At 41.4% G+C, this 17,477-nt stretch overlaps 1 protein-coding gene across 2 annotated transcripts in view; it reads left to right on the forward strand.

Annotated features, from left to right (window-relative positions):
* Positions 1-17,477, forward strand: part of Agpat5 (1-acylglycerol-3-phosphate O-acyltransferase 5) — a 59,492-nt gene that overhangs the window by 38,008 nt on the left and 4,007 nt on the right. For both annotated transcript variants that reach the window (XM_051169433.1, XM_051169434.1), the window contains exons 4-6: positions 1,364-1,453; positions 11,989-12,079; positions 15,185-15,346. In XM_051169433.1, the coding sequence (XP_051025390.1) occupies positions 1,364-1,453; positions 11,989-12,079; positions 15,185-15,346 (343 nt within the window). The remainder of the gene's footprint in view (positions 1-1,363; positions 1,454-11,988; positions 12,080-15,184; positions 15,347-17,477) is intronic.

The raw sequence follows: 17,477 nt of genomic DNA on the forward strand, positions 1-17,477 counted from the left end.
CTCCAGTTCTGGGAGTGTGGACATTTTGAGGATACTGTTAACAGACTCTATTAATGACAGTAGAAATCAATGAGTTAGGATCTATCATAAAAGGCTTTTGAATTAAAAAATTTTAAAGAAATAATCTTTTAACTACTTAAAAATGAAATGGTTGTGTATTTTCCAGTACAGTAAATCATGCAGTTTTACTTGAGTTCTGTAGAAATAGAATTTTCAGTTACATATTGTGTAGTTGCCAATATTTAAATATTAACTATAGCTTTAGTTCTAAAATGTAGTTTTATACTTTACTCATTGCAAGTATAGTCACTTTTTTAAAATTAAATAATTTATTCAGATTATATCTCAGTTGTTATCCCCTCACTTGTATCTTCCCATTCCCCCCTCCCTCCCTCCTTCACCCTATTCCTCTCCCCTAGGTCTGTGACAGAAGAGGACCACCTCCCCCTCCATATGATCACAGCCTATCAGGTCTCATCCTGGTAGCCTGCTTACCCTTCCTCTGAGTGCCACCAGGCCTCCCCACCAAGGGGAAGTAGTCAAACAGGGACACAAGTGTTCATGGCAGAGTCAGTCCTCACTCTCCACATAACTGTAGAGAATGTACTGTCTGTTGGCTAGATCTGAATAGGGGTTCTAGATTTGCTGCATGCATTGTCCTTGGTTGGTACAGTAGTTTGAGCAGAACCCCCCTCCCCGGGTCCACATCCACCAGCTTTGATGGTCTTCTTGTAGGGTTCCAGGACCCTCTAATCCTTCTGTTTCCCCATTCTCCCATACCTCTCTCACCTGGAGTCCCAATAGGAAGTCCCAGCATCTATCCCAATCTCCTACTAAGTGAAGACTTTCAGGGGACATCCCTGTTGGGCTAGCGTGCAGTTATAAGTGCGTATATATCATGTGCATCTTTCTAGGTCTGGGTTGACTCACGCAGGATGGTCAGTTCTGGTTCTATCCATTTGCCTGCAAATTTCAGGATTTCCTTGTTTTTAATAGCTGAGTAAGTATACCATTGTGTAAATGTACCATGGTTTCTTTATCTATTCTTTGACTGAAGGACATCTAGGTTATTTCCAGATACTGACTATTACAAATAAGGCTGCTATGAACATGGTTGAGCAAATGGCCTTGTTATGTGCTGGAGCATCTTCTGGGTATATTCCAAGGAGTGGAATAGCTGGGTCTTGAGGAAGCCCTAGTCCCAGTTTTCTGAGAAAGCGCCAGATTGATTTCCAAAGTGGTTGTACAAGTTTACACTCCTACCAGCAATAAAGGAATGTTCCCCTTTTTAATGAGTATGGCAATTAGTTATTTAAAGAGTAATTGTTCTTTTTTCTCTTTCTTTTTCTTTTTTATGTACCAGCATGGAGGAATTTTTGTAAAACGAAGTGCCAATTTTAATGAAAAAGAAATGAGAAAGAAGCTGCAGAGCTACGTGAACGCAGGAACACCAGTAAGAGGTTTCCATTTCTCAACTCAGTTTGCAGTTTAAGAAATTAAAATAGGGGAGGGTGGGCCTGGGAGGAGAGGAGGGATGGGGCTACGACCAGGATGTAAATAAAATCTAAGTCATTTTGAAAATACATTGCCTCATGTGGAATGAATGAAACTGATTCAGAGTTCCATTGAGATAAACTGTCCTCTAGCTGTCAGGGAAGATGGCTGCAAATGACTCTGCGGTTTCTTCCTGTCCCCTGCCAACATTGACCCAGGAAGAACAAGAGCTTGCCCTTTAGTCTGAAAGAATGGAGGTTCACTGGCAGCCTTGCATTTAAGCCTGAAGAGCTAGTCTTCACATGAGATTTAGTTCTAGAAGAAGCAATTGCTTTCTTTCTGTGTAAATTTGGGTGATTTTTTTGTTTTGTATAGACTAGGGTTTACAAAAAAACAAAACAAAACAAAACAAACAAAGAGTCTCCTAATGAAATATCATTCAGTGTGAGTATTTTATAGAATGTTTCTCCATAAAGGGGAAAAATAATTCAAATCAAGAATGCTAATTGAACCTGTAATCCCAGCACTTCCCAGCACTTGGGGAGGCAGAGGCAGGCAGATCTCTTTGAGTTCAAGATCAGCCTGGTCTATAACATGAGTCCAGGACAACCAAGACTACTTGTCTCACAAAAAAAAAAAAAAAAAAAAAAAAAAAAAAAAAAAAAGGTACTATTTGTTGCCAAATGCCTTTTCCCATGGCTTTTTCTCTGTGCAGACCACCCTAATGGCGGTGACTTGGAGAATTCTTTTTCTTTTTTCCTCTCATCTGCTTCCGTTCCCCCTTCCCTCATGCCCTCCACTTACCAGGCACCAGCTTACTTTGGTATGATCACTGTTTACTTGTGCATGTCTAGGATGCTGCAAGTAGGAAGCTACACCTAATTTGGAGTTGGTGGGAATACGGTATAATGTGATGAGCAGCTGCCCTTTCTCCATGGCCTGTGAACCTAGAGAGCAAGCATGACACTGAAAAGGGGATGCCCTAGTTTGAAATGGTATGGAATTTAGTGGAATTGTTTTTTAATATCTTCAGAAGACAGAATTGTACTTTCTGAACATGTGAAGTGTGAAGGTGTGCATTTAGGTACCTCTTCTTTCCTCCAACTTGCCAGTCAACCTGCCAGCGACAGCTACTTTAAAGTTCTGGTGTTTCTGCTGTGGAGTTGTATCTATGCAGCCAGTAAACAGCTATGTTTTCACATGGATGTTGACCTGGTACTCATAGTCTGCCCTTTCTTATGTCCTCTAATAAAATGACGATAGAAGTGCTAAGTGTGGAGACCTAACTGTGCCTTGAGACCTGGTTTCATTAACTGTTCTTTGCCTCTCTCTTAAGCATTATAGGCTTGTTTGTTTTTGTTTTAAACCTAGATAAGCCTCTCTGAGCTTGGCTCTATGGTTGGTCTCGCTAATTTTAGAAAATTCTTAGATGTTATAGGTTCAATATTCCTGATCTGAACTCAATAGTTTTTTTTTCTGGAGACTTCAGAGAGAATAACATGCTTGATTTTTCCGGCTTTCAGCTGTTGCCTGTCTCAAGGCGTCAGGACATATTGCAGACTAGCAGCATCTGGTCTGTGTTTTCCTTAATGACATTCTTGCTCTCACTCTTCACCAACCCTTTTCTTATGACAGGTCCCTTGGGATTACCTTGGGCTGGCTTCCTGGGTAGTTTATGCTAACCTGTATTGCAGGGGCCAATGAACTTCCATTGGCCTGCCACATGACTACCAGGTTGTCACAGGCTCCAGTTATACAGACCTAGACACCTTGAGGGGACAGCTTACTCCTTTTTCTTCCGTGTGTGTGTGTGTGTGTGTGTGTGTGTGTGTGTGTGTGTGTGTGTGTGTTCATGTGGCATTTCCATGGTTAATAACAAGCTCAATAAGGAAAGAAATACCCTGCCGTATTTTGCAGTTTTCTTGTAAACATATTATGAAGTATATAAACCAATCAAGGTTTAAAGTTCTAAGGCTACAGCTGTATAAATGTGTTGACTTTGAAAACTAGCTAGTAAGTAGTTTTGTTTGTTTGTTTGTTTGTTTTTGAGCTAGAATGGAAGGAAATTGTAACAGCATGCAAGTTGCTGCTTGGAGTTTCCACTTATTTCCTCTAGTCCTTTAACAACCTCTCACACTGAAATAAGAGACTGAGAGTCAGTGAAAAAGTAAACAAATTTATGCAGCTTATAAGGAAAGGCTGCTTTTAATAGAAAATTATCATTTTGTAATAGGCTATAGTTTAAAAATATTTATAAATCTAATAATTGCTAAATAGCTCTTCATTTTGAATAGTTTTGCTTATTTGCTTTTAGGTGTTTTGAGACAAGGTTTCTTGTGTAACAGCCCTGGCTGTCCTAGACCAGGCTGCCCTTGAACTCACAGAGATCCACTTGCCTCTGCTTCCCAAGTGCTGAGATTAAAGGTGTGCGCCACCACGCCCAGTTTTGAATAGTTTTTAATGTAAAACAGATTGCCACTTTTACATCAGAGGCAGAAGCATCTCTTTAAAATGATGCTTTAGCATCTTTGTAAATGATGTGCTGTGTCTTGAATATATTTTAAAAAATACATAGAAAATAATCATAGACAAGACTGAGACTCTGGTTCTTCCAGTAAGAGTTGACAGATAAGGCAATGAGTGTGGGTAGCAGCAACAAGCCTGAACGTAGCTGAGTCTGTGGAGCAGCTTGCCAGGCAGTCTCTGTGGTTCTCCTTCCTCTTGTTGAGCAGGGAGTTTATGTACGTAGTCTCAGTTGAGAAGAGAGTCCAGAAGTGCCCGCTGCCCCTTAGTCATGCTTTTCTTTCCTGGCACTTCAGATTTAATCTCCTTCTCCTGTTACTACCTGCCTCATGTCATGACAGCCAGAGAAGATACCAAATATTGGCCAGTAATATGAAATTAACAGCAAAGAAGCTAGCACATGTAGCCACATTACAAAAGTTTTATTTTAAAATCTTCACCGTTGGAGCTGGAGAGAAAGCTCAGTGGTTAAGAGCACTTGCTGCTTTTTCAGAGGACCTGGGTTCAGTTCCCAGCAACCCCATGGTAGCTCACAACCATCTGTAACTCCAGTCCAATGCTCTTCTTACCTCTGCAGCCACCAGGCAAGCACACGGTACACAGACATATATACAGACAAAATACGGATACAGATAAAGTTTGAAAAGCCTAAAAAAAAAAAAAAAGTAAGAACCTTGACTCTTGGCCAAGAGTGGAAGTCATCAGAAAGAGAGTGTGTAGACCTCTTTAGTGCTGTTGCCTGACGAATGCAGCCTGCTGGGGCTGAGCCCCAGGGGGACTGCACACCTGGGTGATGGTGACCAGGGACTCATCCTCTGCTTCTGCTGACCAAGTGCTAGAGCAGAGTCAACAGCAGGTTGCACTGTTGTTTTGTGCTGTGCACTGTGTTTAGATTGTGTACATCACACAAAATTATTTTTATGGTGTTTTTAGGAAGTACAGGTGCTATTGTGATTTTCACTTTCTGGACAGATAAGCATGTATTCAGGTCTTACGGCATATGGACAGACAAGCTGGGGCTCACAGGCACTCAGAGTGTGTGCATAACTGCTCTCTGTATTCTCTAGTAACATACATGCACAACACATACATAAACACGTACAGAACATTCATGACTCTATTTGCCAAGCTTTAAGTTTTTAGCTTTTAATGTAGCTCTTTCTCTATATAATAATTAATTTATTTAGAAGTTTGAATACCAACCTGGTATGGTTGCATATACCTATGTTCCCAGAACAAAGGCAAAAGTATGAAATTTTCAGAGTCATTCTTGGCTATATACAAAACCAAAAGTCTGTGCTAGATTCCCCAGGGCAACCTTGGATAGATTTAATGAGTGTGGCTGTCGTTTTCACGTTCCTCATCTCTGAGGGAAAGTGCTTATCCTTGTACCGTTCTTCAAGTCTAAAATGCCACAGCCCATTGTCGGTGCATTCGTGCTAACTGTCCTTTATAGTCTTATGCTCTTTTCCTCTACAGACACCGTGATATCACTGCTCCCTTTATTATGTGTCCCGTGGCTTGCGAAGATTATGAAAAGGAAAGCTGTGTACATTTTGTTATCTTCTGTAAAGTACCTGACACAAATTATAGAATCCAAGCATGATTTCTTAAATAGACACTGAATGAATAGTTTGTTCATGGTTTGCTTTGTTTTGTTTTTGATCACCAGTATTCATTTAGATTAAATATCTAAGATACATGAATTATTAATCATTAAAGTGACTAATCAGCCTTATAAATGACTGAGCCTAAAGCTCATAGTCATTAATAATTGACTTCATGGTTTGGATATAAACTTTATTGACTAAAAATGCATTCTCATGAAAGTGAATTTGTAGTTTTAGAAGCTAAAATATTTTTTTACTGCTTTTCCTTCTAGTAACTGATAATGAATTTTTATTTTTTTTTCCTGAATTTTACAAAATTTTCTACAGTTTTCTAAAACATCTGTTCAGTCTTTATTATCCAATATGAGGCTATACATATAATGTATTGGTTTTTAAATTTGGCAGTGATCAGGCAAGATTGGATATGCTCCTCAGTGTGTAAACAAGGGGGTCTCTGATTCTTGAGCCTTCTCCTGGGTCCTTTTTCTTCTGTTAGTGTGCCCTGTCTAATTTCAATATGATGGATTTTGTTTTAATATTATTATACCTTATTTTTTTATGTTTTATTGTTCTCTCTTAGAAACTTGTTCTTTTCTAGTGAGAGACAGAAAGAGAGAGGATCTGGAGGGGAGGGGAGGTGGGGAGGAGCTGGGAGGAGCAGAGGGAGGGGGAACTGTAATCAGGATACCTTGTATGAGAAAGGAGTCTGTTTTTAATAAAGGGGGTGAAAAATAATGTGAATACAGGTGTGTGTGTGTGTGTGTGTGTGTGTGTGTGTGTGTGAGTGTGTGTGTAAATCATATAATTTTCAATTGTTGGAATGGTTGGCCTTATTTTTATAGTATAACAGGTAAACTTAGAAAGATTGTTGGAATAAGATTTGAAACTGGCCTATCCTTGGCAACTGCCCTAAGAACATTTGTTTTGCCTGTTTCATTTGTAAAACATTCTCTCATACAATATATCCTGACTGCATTTCCCTCCCTCCACTCCTCCCAGTCCCCCACCCCCACTCCTATCCCACCCCCTCCCCAGATCCACTGCTTCTCTGTTTCCCTTCAGAAAAGAGTGCACCTCCCAGGGATATCAACCGAACACAGCATAACAATATATAATAAGACCAGGCACAGATCCTCATGTCAAGGCTGGATGAGGCAACCTAGTAGGAGGAAAAGGTCCCCAGAGCACAGGAAAGAGTCAAACACCTCCACTTGGATTGTTAGGAATCTCACAAAAACCTCAAGCTAAACAATCAGAGCATGCCACTTTCTGCATACTACCAAAAGCTAGGAAGTCCCAACTTGTGTTGCTAACCCTAACTTATTCTTGTAAACAGACCCAATTGGCCTCAACCCTAGCTGGCTAACCTGGACTCCTCCCTATCACCATTCCATCCATGAAGACTGAGTTCTTTGCTCAAACACCCACCAGATACTGCTCAGCTGAGGACTTTTCCCCCCATCTGACTACTCCTCAGCAGAAAGGGCCACTAGACCCATACTTGCATTTCCCTTCACCATCACCAGTGCCTTAGGAGCATGGGCTCACATGCCTCTGTGGATTATTTCCACTTAGCAGTAGGGAATGCAATTTGCCCTGTAACTCTTAGCATGCCTATCAAGAACCCTTCCTTGCCCTCATACCTAGCTGGGAAAGATCATCTACTCACCAGCTGTATTCTATGCAACCCAATCAGCTCTACCACTCAGGACCTATAAAACTTACACCTGAATTCAGACTGATGACTCCACATCACCCATTCCAGGCTTCCTTCTAAATCAACAGTTCTAGACCAAATGCAGGCTCTGTGCCCAAGTCTAGTCTTAAATAATCACTTTTGTCAAAACAAACAACTTTGACAGTGATTATGGAACCTAAAGAATCTTCTCTGGATAAACAAAAAGTGAATATATTTTCATGAGATGCTGTATTACATTTTCATTGGTATAACCAAATAGCTGACAGGGAGCAACTTAAAGGAAGAAGGATTTGTTTTGATTTGTGGTTTAAGGGTACCATGACTGAGAAGGCATGGTAACACAGCTGTGGCAGCAAAAACATGAGGCTGCTTACTCAGATCTCTGTGGATCTGGGAACAGGGCAGGAATCTGGGATAGGCTATGAGCCTCAGGGCCCACCCCATAGAGTTCCACATCTTCCAGTGAGGTCTTCTCATGTCTTAAAATTCCCAGGTCCCAAAAAAAGCACCTGCCATCTGGGAACCAAGTGTTCACATTCCTGAGCCTGTAGTAGATATTTGACATTTCAACAGACACGCTTCATCCCTAGCCCTGTAGGCTTATGGCTATCTTACAATGTAAAATGTATCTAGTCCAACTTCAAGGCTTATGGTCTTATAATTCCAACACTTCAAAACTAAAATCTGCTAAGACCCAAGGCAGATTCCTATTTATAAGCCCCTGGGGGTGGGGGGAAATCAAGATACATGCTTCAGTATACAGTAACACAGAATAAACATTGTTATTCCACAAAAGGAATTGGGAACACAAAAAAGAGCAGATCACTGGCTGACATGGCTCCTTCAAGCTGGGTCAGTGACTGAGATGATGATTGGTTTCTTTATCCTACTTTTGCCCTCAGCTTCCTGATGTGATTTATAAAATATTAGTGAATAAATTATAAGAAAATAGTAATGAGTAGATGAGCACCTTTAGGATTTAAAGTAGAAAAGGCTGATTATTTTTATATTGAAGTTTAGATTTGTGATTCTTTCAAGATTTTTTTGTAAGATTACTTTTTAAGATCATTGTTTCTTTCTTTGTAACTGCAAATTGCAGCCTGGCGGTAAAGAAAAACTGGCTGAGAAGTTGCCTTGCTTTTTCACACTTTGTTAATTGCTTAGTTACAAATGTTTATGGGTTCTTGGGAATAATTGGTTTTTCATATTTGTTTCTCACCTATAATATGTAAAACATTTGATCATGTGAAGGTATTGAGGAACATGTTTTTCTTACATATACTCATTGTAATCATTCACTTAAAGAAAAATAGAATGCAACTACATTGTGGGAAAAAAACAAAAACAGATCAAAGCAACACAGAAACCCAGCAGTGTAAACACCAAACCCTGAAATTACATGTCTGCCACTTTGGGTTCTTGGTGGTATCATTGATGCTCTACTGGTCATGGGTAGACCTACACCACCCCAGCTGTGTTGCCTGCAGTGCACATTCGGTCTGTCTTCTTAGTCTGGCTCTCTTCAGTGCCTGCAACTTTCCTCGGTCAATATCTCATATTTTTGGAGTCTCCATTACAACATTGGCCTTCACCTTTATAGTTTCACATACATCCCACTCACGAGCTCCATGCGGAGACTCCAGCCCTACTACATACTTGTCTTACTGGCTTTCCGGAGCCTTGGTACAAGCCTCCATTACCCTCTTGCCTCACTCTTAGTGTCTGGCATACCTACACACCAGTACCAACTTGATGCTGCTGCCAAAATCTGATGCTATTTCAACAAACAGCCCAGACCCTTTGGAATATAGTGGCCATAGCTTCAAAAAACTTCCTAGGTGCTTGTTTTTGAAGAGGTAACCCCTGCTAAGGTCTTCTCTGTAAATAGTGAGGCTTTATATTACTGGGTCCAGGAATGGCTGAGGTGAGACAGCAAGATGGGCGAGGAAGAGGGACCAAAGGCTTTCGTTCTAGCCCTGTCTGGGCTAGGAGCTGATTGCTTCTAGCGTTTCTCTGTACTTTAACTCTTAAGCTTTCAAGCTGGTAGACTTGCTATTTGGGGCCACTGGTCGTGGTGAGAAGAAAGAAAGAAAAAGAAAGAAAGGAAGGAAAAGAAAAAGAAAGAAAGAAAGAAAAGGAAAACCATACATGGGGAGCTCCCACGGATCATTCATAAAAACATATATACACAATCAGACAGACACATTTTTGGATGAAGCAAGGAACCTCAACAAATGTTTAATTCTGTCTTGGGTTTTTATACCATCTAAGACAAAGGTTCTCCATGTATGAAAAAATTACCTCACTCAAAAATAGCTAAAATCATTACATAAAAAGGCAGCTACAGTAGGACTATTGATCTTAAGTTCTTTTATTAGAACTATGTCTGACTAGATACTTTTGGTCATTTTAAATTTAAAGCAGCGGTTTTGTGTATATGCTCATGAGTTCAAAGCAGAAGTTTGATCTTTTATTTCAAATGTACATTATGTATTCAAAGGTTAGCTTTTATGTCAATGTTTTTCTAAGAAGCAGGTGTCTGTCTTGGGTAGCTAACCATTTATTCTTTTTTTCTATATTCATCTGGTCTTTCATATGTGGTGTATACCTGGGCCTTATCCCTGGACTAAGCCTAAAATAAATGTATTTCCTCAATCTTGTTTTCCTTCTTGGTGTAAGTCAAGTGCTTCTCGAAGCTTTCAGCTAATTCGCCCAAGAGTACAAGTTAGGAATCATCATCAGGAATTATAAAATCATCTTCATCAGATTCTGCAGGAAATATGCCCAACAGAGAGAGTAGCACCTATGGAGCAATAGGCCAGGCATATGAGACAAGCTTGGAAAAGCAGTACAGCAACAATACACAGTCTTGAGGCAAATGCCCTGGAACATTGCCTAAACCAGAGGTGCGCCCACCTAAACCATCAGCTGTGCAAGAATGCGTGGGCTGCCTCCAGGAAGCTCCCTTGCTTGCCTCTGCCAAGCCAGCGTGCAATTGCTCCCAGCACTACTCAGTAATAGCTCTCTTTTCTCAAATGCATGGGTTTTTGTTTTTGTTTTTGTTTTTGTTTTTTGTTTTTTGTAAACTGGACCCTTTCATGGATGGGGGTTTTTGCCTTGAGGGCGTCTTTTGTCTCAGTATAGAATACGAGGAGGTTTTTCTGAGCCGGCATTGGCCTCTAATATATCTGCTTTCTTTACACCTCCCTTTTTTACAACTTTAAAGTTGTTCATACTTTTTTTAAAATTTCCAAACCACACATTCCCCAACATATTTCTGTTCTTTTTCATTATAAATCTGACCAAGAGTGGTAAGCAGTAGTCATGCCAGAAACTGTCTTAAGATTTCCCTTACCAGACATATTAATCCATTGCTTTCTAATTCAGCCTAACCTAACTCATATTATCAAGAAATGGGGCCAGGTGGTGGTGGTGCATGTACTTGGAGAGAGAAGCAGATGGAACTCTTTGAGTTTGAGGCTAGCCTGGTCTACGAGGCAAGTTCCAGTATAGCCAGGGCTACACAGAGAAACCCTGCCTCAAAAACAAGACAAACAAACAAATAAACAATAAATGCAGCCAGATTCTTTCTAGAATGTAATACCACTGAACAGTCTCTTAGTGCAACTCCCAATTGTTGCTGTTAGTTTGAAAGTATGACCTAATAAATGTTTATTATTAGGCTTATAATTATTGCAGTGTTATTATTTAACCTACTTTCACAATCAATAAAGACACAGACACCTGATATATTCTAGAATAGCCTCAATTCAACCGGGGCGGGGCAGATGTTACCTCCTAAGCTACCTTCTGTTATATCCTAACCTCCATCCCATGCCATCTACTTCTAATAATTTCTCTTTGGGATCCTCCCATCCATAATCCCAAAATACTTGCTAAGGTTGTTCATCTGGGCCATATCTTTCCATGTGGAACTTCAGAGTTCCTCCTCTAGGCCCACATGGCTCTCTTCTATCCTGTGGTGATCCTTTCCTTTCTTCCTCCTCTGGTACCTGAGTGTTTCTCCTTCCCAAGATGCTCTCTGCATTTCTGCATTTCTCGCATCCTGATTTTCTAAATGCCATCAGATTGGCCAGTCAAGTTTTGGTTACAGTGTTATAGGGGCTTTCTACATAACAGCTCTAAAATCTTCCACCTACAAACATCCCTGGAGGCTTAAGATCAAATGTCTAAGAGCCATGAGGTCAGGTTTATTGTAGCAGTAACACCACTCTTCTTAGGGCTCTGGTTAGATTGCTAATAAGAAGCAACTTGAGAGATGATTTATTTCGGCCCGTGCTTTGTTGGTACATTCCACCACACAGGGTGGCACTGTCATGTCAGAGGCCACCAGAGGATGGTACAGTGCTCACATCTAGGTGGGACAGGAAGTAGTCCTGGCCCCTTCAGTGGCTTCCTTCAGTTAGGAAAGGCCCAGGTGACTATTACATGTTCTGAGAAACAGTTTTAGAATTTTAAAGATTGGCTTTACCATAAATGTAAAGCTACGTTTTATTGTAATCCATGTCATTGTCAGCCAATCAAGTCTGCATTTTGGTTACTTTCTCACTATGGAAAACAATAACAGAGTTCTAATTTCTAAGTCAGTGGATACAACAACAGACTCACACAGACTAACTAACGTTTATTCATGCCCCACAGATGTATCTTGTGATTTTCCCAGAGGGAACACGGTATAGTGTATCACAGACAAAACTCCTCTCAGCCAGTCAGGCATTTGCTGCTCAGCGGGGTAAGTAAAAATCTGGCTGTATTCAGGAAAGCGCTTTTGGAGAAGAGTGATCACTGTTTTCTTTAGCTTCTTTCTGGAGGGTGTGTGTTCTTATAAGAACTACATGGGAGACTGATCTTTTACAGGGTTTAATATATTCTTATTACTTGTGTCTGAGAGGGTAGAGTCACAAGCTTGCTTTGGCACATATTCTTATGCTGTGAATTGAGTTAAAATGTAAACAAACGTAATCCTGAGAAAGTACACATTTGTGAATGACTCAGTATAAAGACTGGTATATAACATAAACAAACACACACAGATATAATGTAGCATGTATTTAAACACAAGAATATGTGTAATATCAGAAAGTGGAGGCCAGGGGCCACTGCAGGCAGGTGTGATGGCTGAGCTAATGCTGAGAGGTACAACAGAAAGACCAAGCTGACTGGAGTTGCTCACACTGTAAAGGACAGAGCTCAATATGTGCTACTGCTAGTATGTTTAAGAAGTATGTGTCATGGGGCAGGTAAAATCAGTTGATGGCATATTCATGACCCTTCTCAAAGACCTAGGGGGAACATTTATTTTGCTACACACAGGGTCTGTTGCTAGGTCTGGTGTTCCACTCTAGGCATCTTGACTTGTCTGGAAATTGCTCTGGGTCCTGCATATTATGAAGTTGACTCTGCTTCTTCATTTTCCTTGCTCTTACTGGACCTTCCAGTTTAATTCTAATCTACCGTTGTAGGCTCCCCTTTATCCCTCCTTCACCTTAGGAAAGTCAGTGCTGTACATCACATGGTCTGCAGGAGTCAAAAGTTAGCTTGCAGGGTTTGGTTCTCTCTTTCCATCATGTGGGTCTGAAGGATCAAACCCATATGCTGTCTCAGCCATCTCGCCAGCCCCAAGGAGCCCATCTGTCTCTGCTTCGCATTTCTGAGATATTGGCAACCCTATTTGTTTTCTGCTTTCCCTGCCCATTAAGAGCATCATAAACTCTGCTGTCTTAGTTAGAATTTCTATTACTTTGATAAAACACTATGCCCAAAGCCTAAAGGGAAGTGTTTTTTTAGCTTATAGTTCTACAGCATAGTTTATCACCGAGGGTAGACTTCAGAAATTCAAACAGGCAGGAACATGGAAACAGTAACTGATGCAGAAGCCATGGAGGAATGCTGCTTATTGACTTAGTCCTCATGGCTTGTTCAATCTGCCACCATCCTAGGTGTGGCATTGCTCACAGTGAGCTGGGCCCTCCTCCCACACCAGTCATCAATCAAGAAAATGCACCATAGACTGCCATTCTTCTGGAGGCGTTTTCTTAATTGACAGCCCCTCTTCCCAAATGGCTGTAACCTGTGTCAAGTTACCCAGCCACCACTGTGTCTTTGAGAGTGTGCCTTGACTAAAGAGTAGAGTGTGTTCCCTTTAGTACTAAGGGAAGGTAGTTTGTCTTTGTTCAGCTCCCCAGCTTTATCAGACATGACAAGTGTAGCTGTGCTTTTGACCCATCTACTCTATTTCTGAGGTGTAGTTTATAGAACAGAATATTTGAGGAAATCTGAAGATGAAAACAAGGTAGAGGAGGTACCAGAGCAGGTACTTCCCTAAGGAAGGTTTTTTGTTTGTTTTTGTCTCCTTTTTGATACAGTTTTCTTCTTTTAATTATTATTTTTTTAGCCCATAAAATATGGATTCACATGACATTTTCATACAAGTCCTTCAAGTATATTCCCAGGAATTGTACAAATACCCTAGGAAGAACCAGCTAATGACTTCAAGTTTCAGCATAGTGTGTGCCACATCATGCTTCAAAACTGAGAAGCATTTGGTCAGGATCACAGTTCTCCACATTAAGACTAGAGGAGGTCATGTTGTCTGACTAGGATGGAAATTTCCTTCTGAGCAATCACAGAGGGCTGGGCTTTGACTTGCTTGTAAGCATAGTGTCTGTAAGCATTAGCAGTCTAGGTGTTAATAGGTACAGACAGACAAGAAATTGCTGTAGGTTTTCTCTTCTCATGTATTGACACCACATCTAACCTGCTTTTTGAGCTTCCATACCTAATAATCTAATAAAAAATACTGGTTGAGCCGGGCGTGGTGGCACACGCCTTTAATCCCAGCACTCGGGAGGCAGAGGCAGGCGGATCGCTGTGAGTTCGAGGCCAGCCTGGTCTACAAAGTGAGTCCAGGATGGCCAAGGCTACACAGAGAAACCCTGTCTCAAAAAAAAAAAAAAAAAAAAAATACTGGTTGAGCTAGAAATGGTGATGTGCACCTATGACCCAGCACCCGGGATCTAAGGTGGTAGGACCATAAATCTGAGGCCATCCTAGGTCTGTCTTGGAGAAAAGAGACAAGAAAAGATTTGGATCAAGGTCACATGAAGCCTGCGAGTTTCACAGGGTGATTCTGTAAGGTCCTGAGCCTGCAGGGCCTCTAGTGGCAAAGGACTTAGCTGACAAGAGAAGGTCCCCGTCTTGGTTGACTTTTCAGACTTTGGTACAAGTTTGTGAATAAATTACACTCCTGCTACCCTGGGGGCCGAAGTCAGATATATGATTGTGGGAATTGTTTCCTTTCCCACAGCACTCTGCATTCTAAAAATTCTTCTGCAGACAGTCCCACCATGCCGTAGCTGTTGTTCCTCGTGTAGCCTCTCTCCCTGGAGAGAGGTAGCACAGACCTCAGCTTGGGTTCTCCCTAGTCACTGCGCGTATCACACTGCAAGACCTAGTGTTTCCTGTGAAACTGTCAGTACATACTCGAGTCAAGGAGAGGAAAAGCAGAAGAGAGGGGTGGGAATGGAGAATTGTGTTCCTAAAACAATGTGAGAGATTGGCAAGGTGCTGTTGCCCTTCTGTAGTAGCTGCCTTCAGAGCTTACCAAGGAGAAGAGGCCCCGGTCATGCGATGCCTGAGGACCAGTCTTCCAGCTCCTCACAGGGAGGCTCATTCATGTAGATGTCTAATGAATATGTGTCCACTGGGCTTTGACCTAAGTAGAGATGGGAATGTCAGAGAGCATTCTAAGTCCATAGTGTGAGGTTAGGGCATTAAACATTACTTCCTGTCACTTATATTCCTAGTTATGCCCACACTGAATCCACCTGCTTTCTAGGCCTTCCAGTATTAAAGCATGTGCTGACACCAAGGGTAAAGGCCACCCACGTTGCTTTTGATTCTATGAAGAGTCATTTAGATGCAATATATGATGTCACCGTGGTTTACGAAGGGAATGAGAAGAGGCCAGGAGAAAAGACAGACTCACCATCCATGACTGGTAAGTCCGTATTTCCGTGTTTTAGAAGCTGAATAGTACATGATACAGGTAAGATATAAGCTTTTTTTTTTTTTTTTTTTTAATTAGTAAGTACACTCATAGCTTTCCTGGAATAGTATGGTGTCTTGCTAGTTAGTTCTAGTCTCAAATTTGCAACCCTGATTCAGCCACCCGAGTCTCTCTCTCTCTCTCTCTCTCTCTCTCTCTCTCTCTCTCTCTCTCTCACACACACACACACACACACACACACACACACACACACACACACACACACCACACTGCTGGCCTCCTTATTTCACTTACTGGTGGTTACTAATGTGAGCAGTTGAAATTTCACTCATCATTCTAAGTTTCACATTCCTGGAGAGTCTGGAGGTCTTTAACCTCACTCAGACTGCTCAGCCAGCCGTGTTAGGAAGTATCATGATGGTCAGTGTAGCTGTGAACCTTCTTTTGCTATTTTTGTTTGTTTGTTTGTTTTGATTGGTTTGGTTTGGTTTTTTAATACAGAATCATACTATGAAGTTCTGGCTATCCTGGAACTCACTATGTAGACCAAGCTGGCCTTGAACTCATACCACTACACCCAGTTCCACCTACTCACCCTTTTTTTTTTTTTTTTTTTTTTTTTTTTTCTTTAAATGGTTTTGGTTTTTTTTTTTGCCTTGAGACTTCTTTTTTTTTTTTTTTTTTTTTAATTTGTTCATAACCTTGAGTCATCTTTATAGCATGTTTGGGAAAGACATTGTCATTATTTGACAAGAAGAAATTTTGCCTTTTTCAAACATGTGCTATATTTTAAGGACTCAACCTATTGTCTGTGTCATATAACCAAAGGGCTTTGAGTGAGAATAGTTAGGTAAATGCAGCCACAAACTCAACATTTGAACATGGGAGCAGGTGAAAAGGGAGTGGTGGAAGATTCCAGGCCCTTTCAGAGTATGTGTTTCAGAGAGAAGAGAGGGGAGAGGTATGGTAGTTTGCAATATACAAAAGAGTTCTCTCGTAATTGCAGCGCTAAGGAGAAAGAGGCAGATGCTCATGAGTACAAGGCCAGGCTGGGCAACCTAAGAAGATTCTTAGTCAGGAAATCAAGGGCTGGGGATGTAGCTCAGAAGGAAAGTTTTTGTTTGCTGGGCCCAAGGCCCTGAATTCAATCCTCAGCATCAACAAAGTGGGGAGAGGGGCAGCAAACCCAAACACGTTTAATCTTGGAGACTCCTTGTATGAATATCATGACACTCAAGGGTCTTGTAGAGTCAGTTTATAGTCTCCAATTTCAAATGGGCCTGTGTTTCCTGTTAGGGTGTGAATAAGAGAATACTCATCACCAGCTGGAGATGGAAGACATGTTCTCAGGAACGTCTGTCTGTGCACCGCAGTCTGTCTGTACACCGCAATCTGTCTGTACACCGCAGTCTGTCTGTGCACCGCAGTCTGTCTGTGCACCGCAGTCTGTCTGTACACCGCAATCTGTCTGTACACCGCAGTCTGTCTGTGCACCGCAGTCTGTCTGTGCACCGCAGTCTGTCTGTGCACCGCAGCCTGTCTGTGCACCGCAGTCTGTCTGTGCACCGCAGTCTGTCTGTGCACCGCAGTCTGTCTGTACACCGCAGTCTGTCTGTGCACCGCAGTCTGTCTGTACACCGCAGTCTGTCTGTGCACCGCAGTCTGTCTGTACACCGAAGTCTGTCTGTGCACTGCAGTCTGTCTGTACATCACAGTCTGTGTACCACAGTCTGTCTATGCACCGAAGTCTGTCTGTGCACCGCAGTCTGGTAGAGACGTACGTTTGTCTTTAAAGAATGCTCAGCCCTGCCTCCCACACCCCCTTTGTACTGCATACTTTTCCAGCGCTCACCTTTATTTTCATGTTAAGCTTTGTAACATGAAGCAGTTTGATGGTCACAACCAATCGGTTTTCTTACATACTTTGTGGAAGGAATTGGCTTTGACAGTAAAAGAAAAAAAGCCCACTAAATATAAAAGATTTTAGCTTTTAAACATTTTAAAAGTTAATTGTTAAGTTAGTATACAAAGTGATAGGTTTCATTATGATGTTTTCACACCTAGAGGAAGGATGGCTGCTTTTCCAGGTCGGCCGTTAGACGTCAGTGATGGCTGACACCGT

The sequence above is a fragment of the Acomys russatus genome, chromosome 27 (assembly GCF_903995435.1).
Source record: "Acomys russatus chromosome 27, mAcoRus1.1, whole genome shotgun sequence".
Lineage (NCBI taxonomy): Eukaryota > Metazoa > Chordata > Mammalia > Rodentia > Muridae > Acomys > Acomys russatus.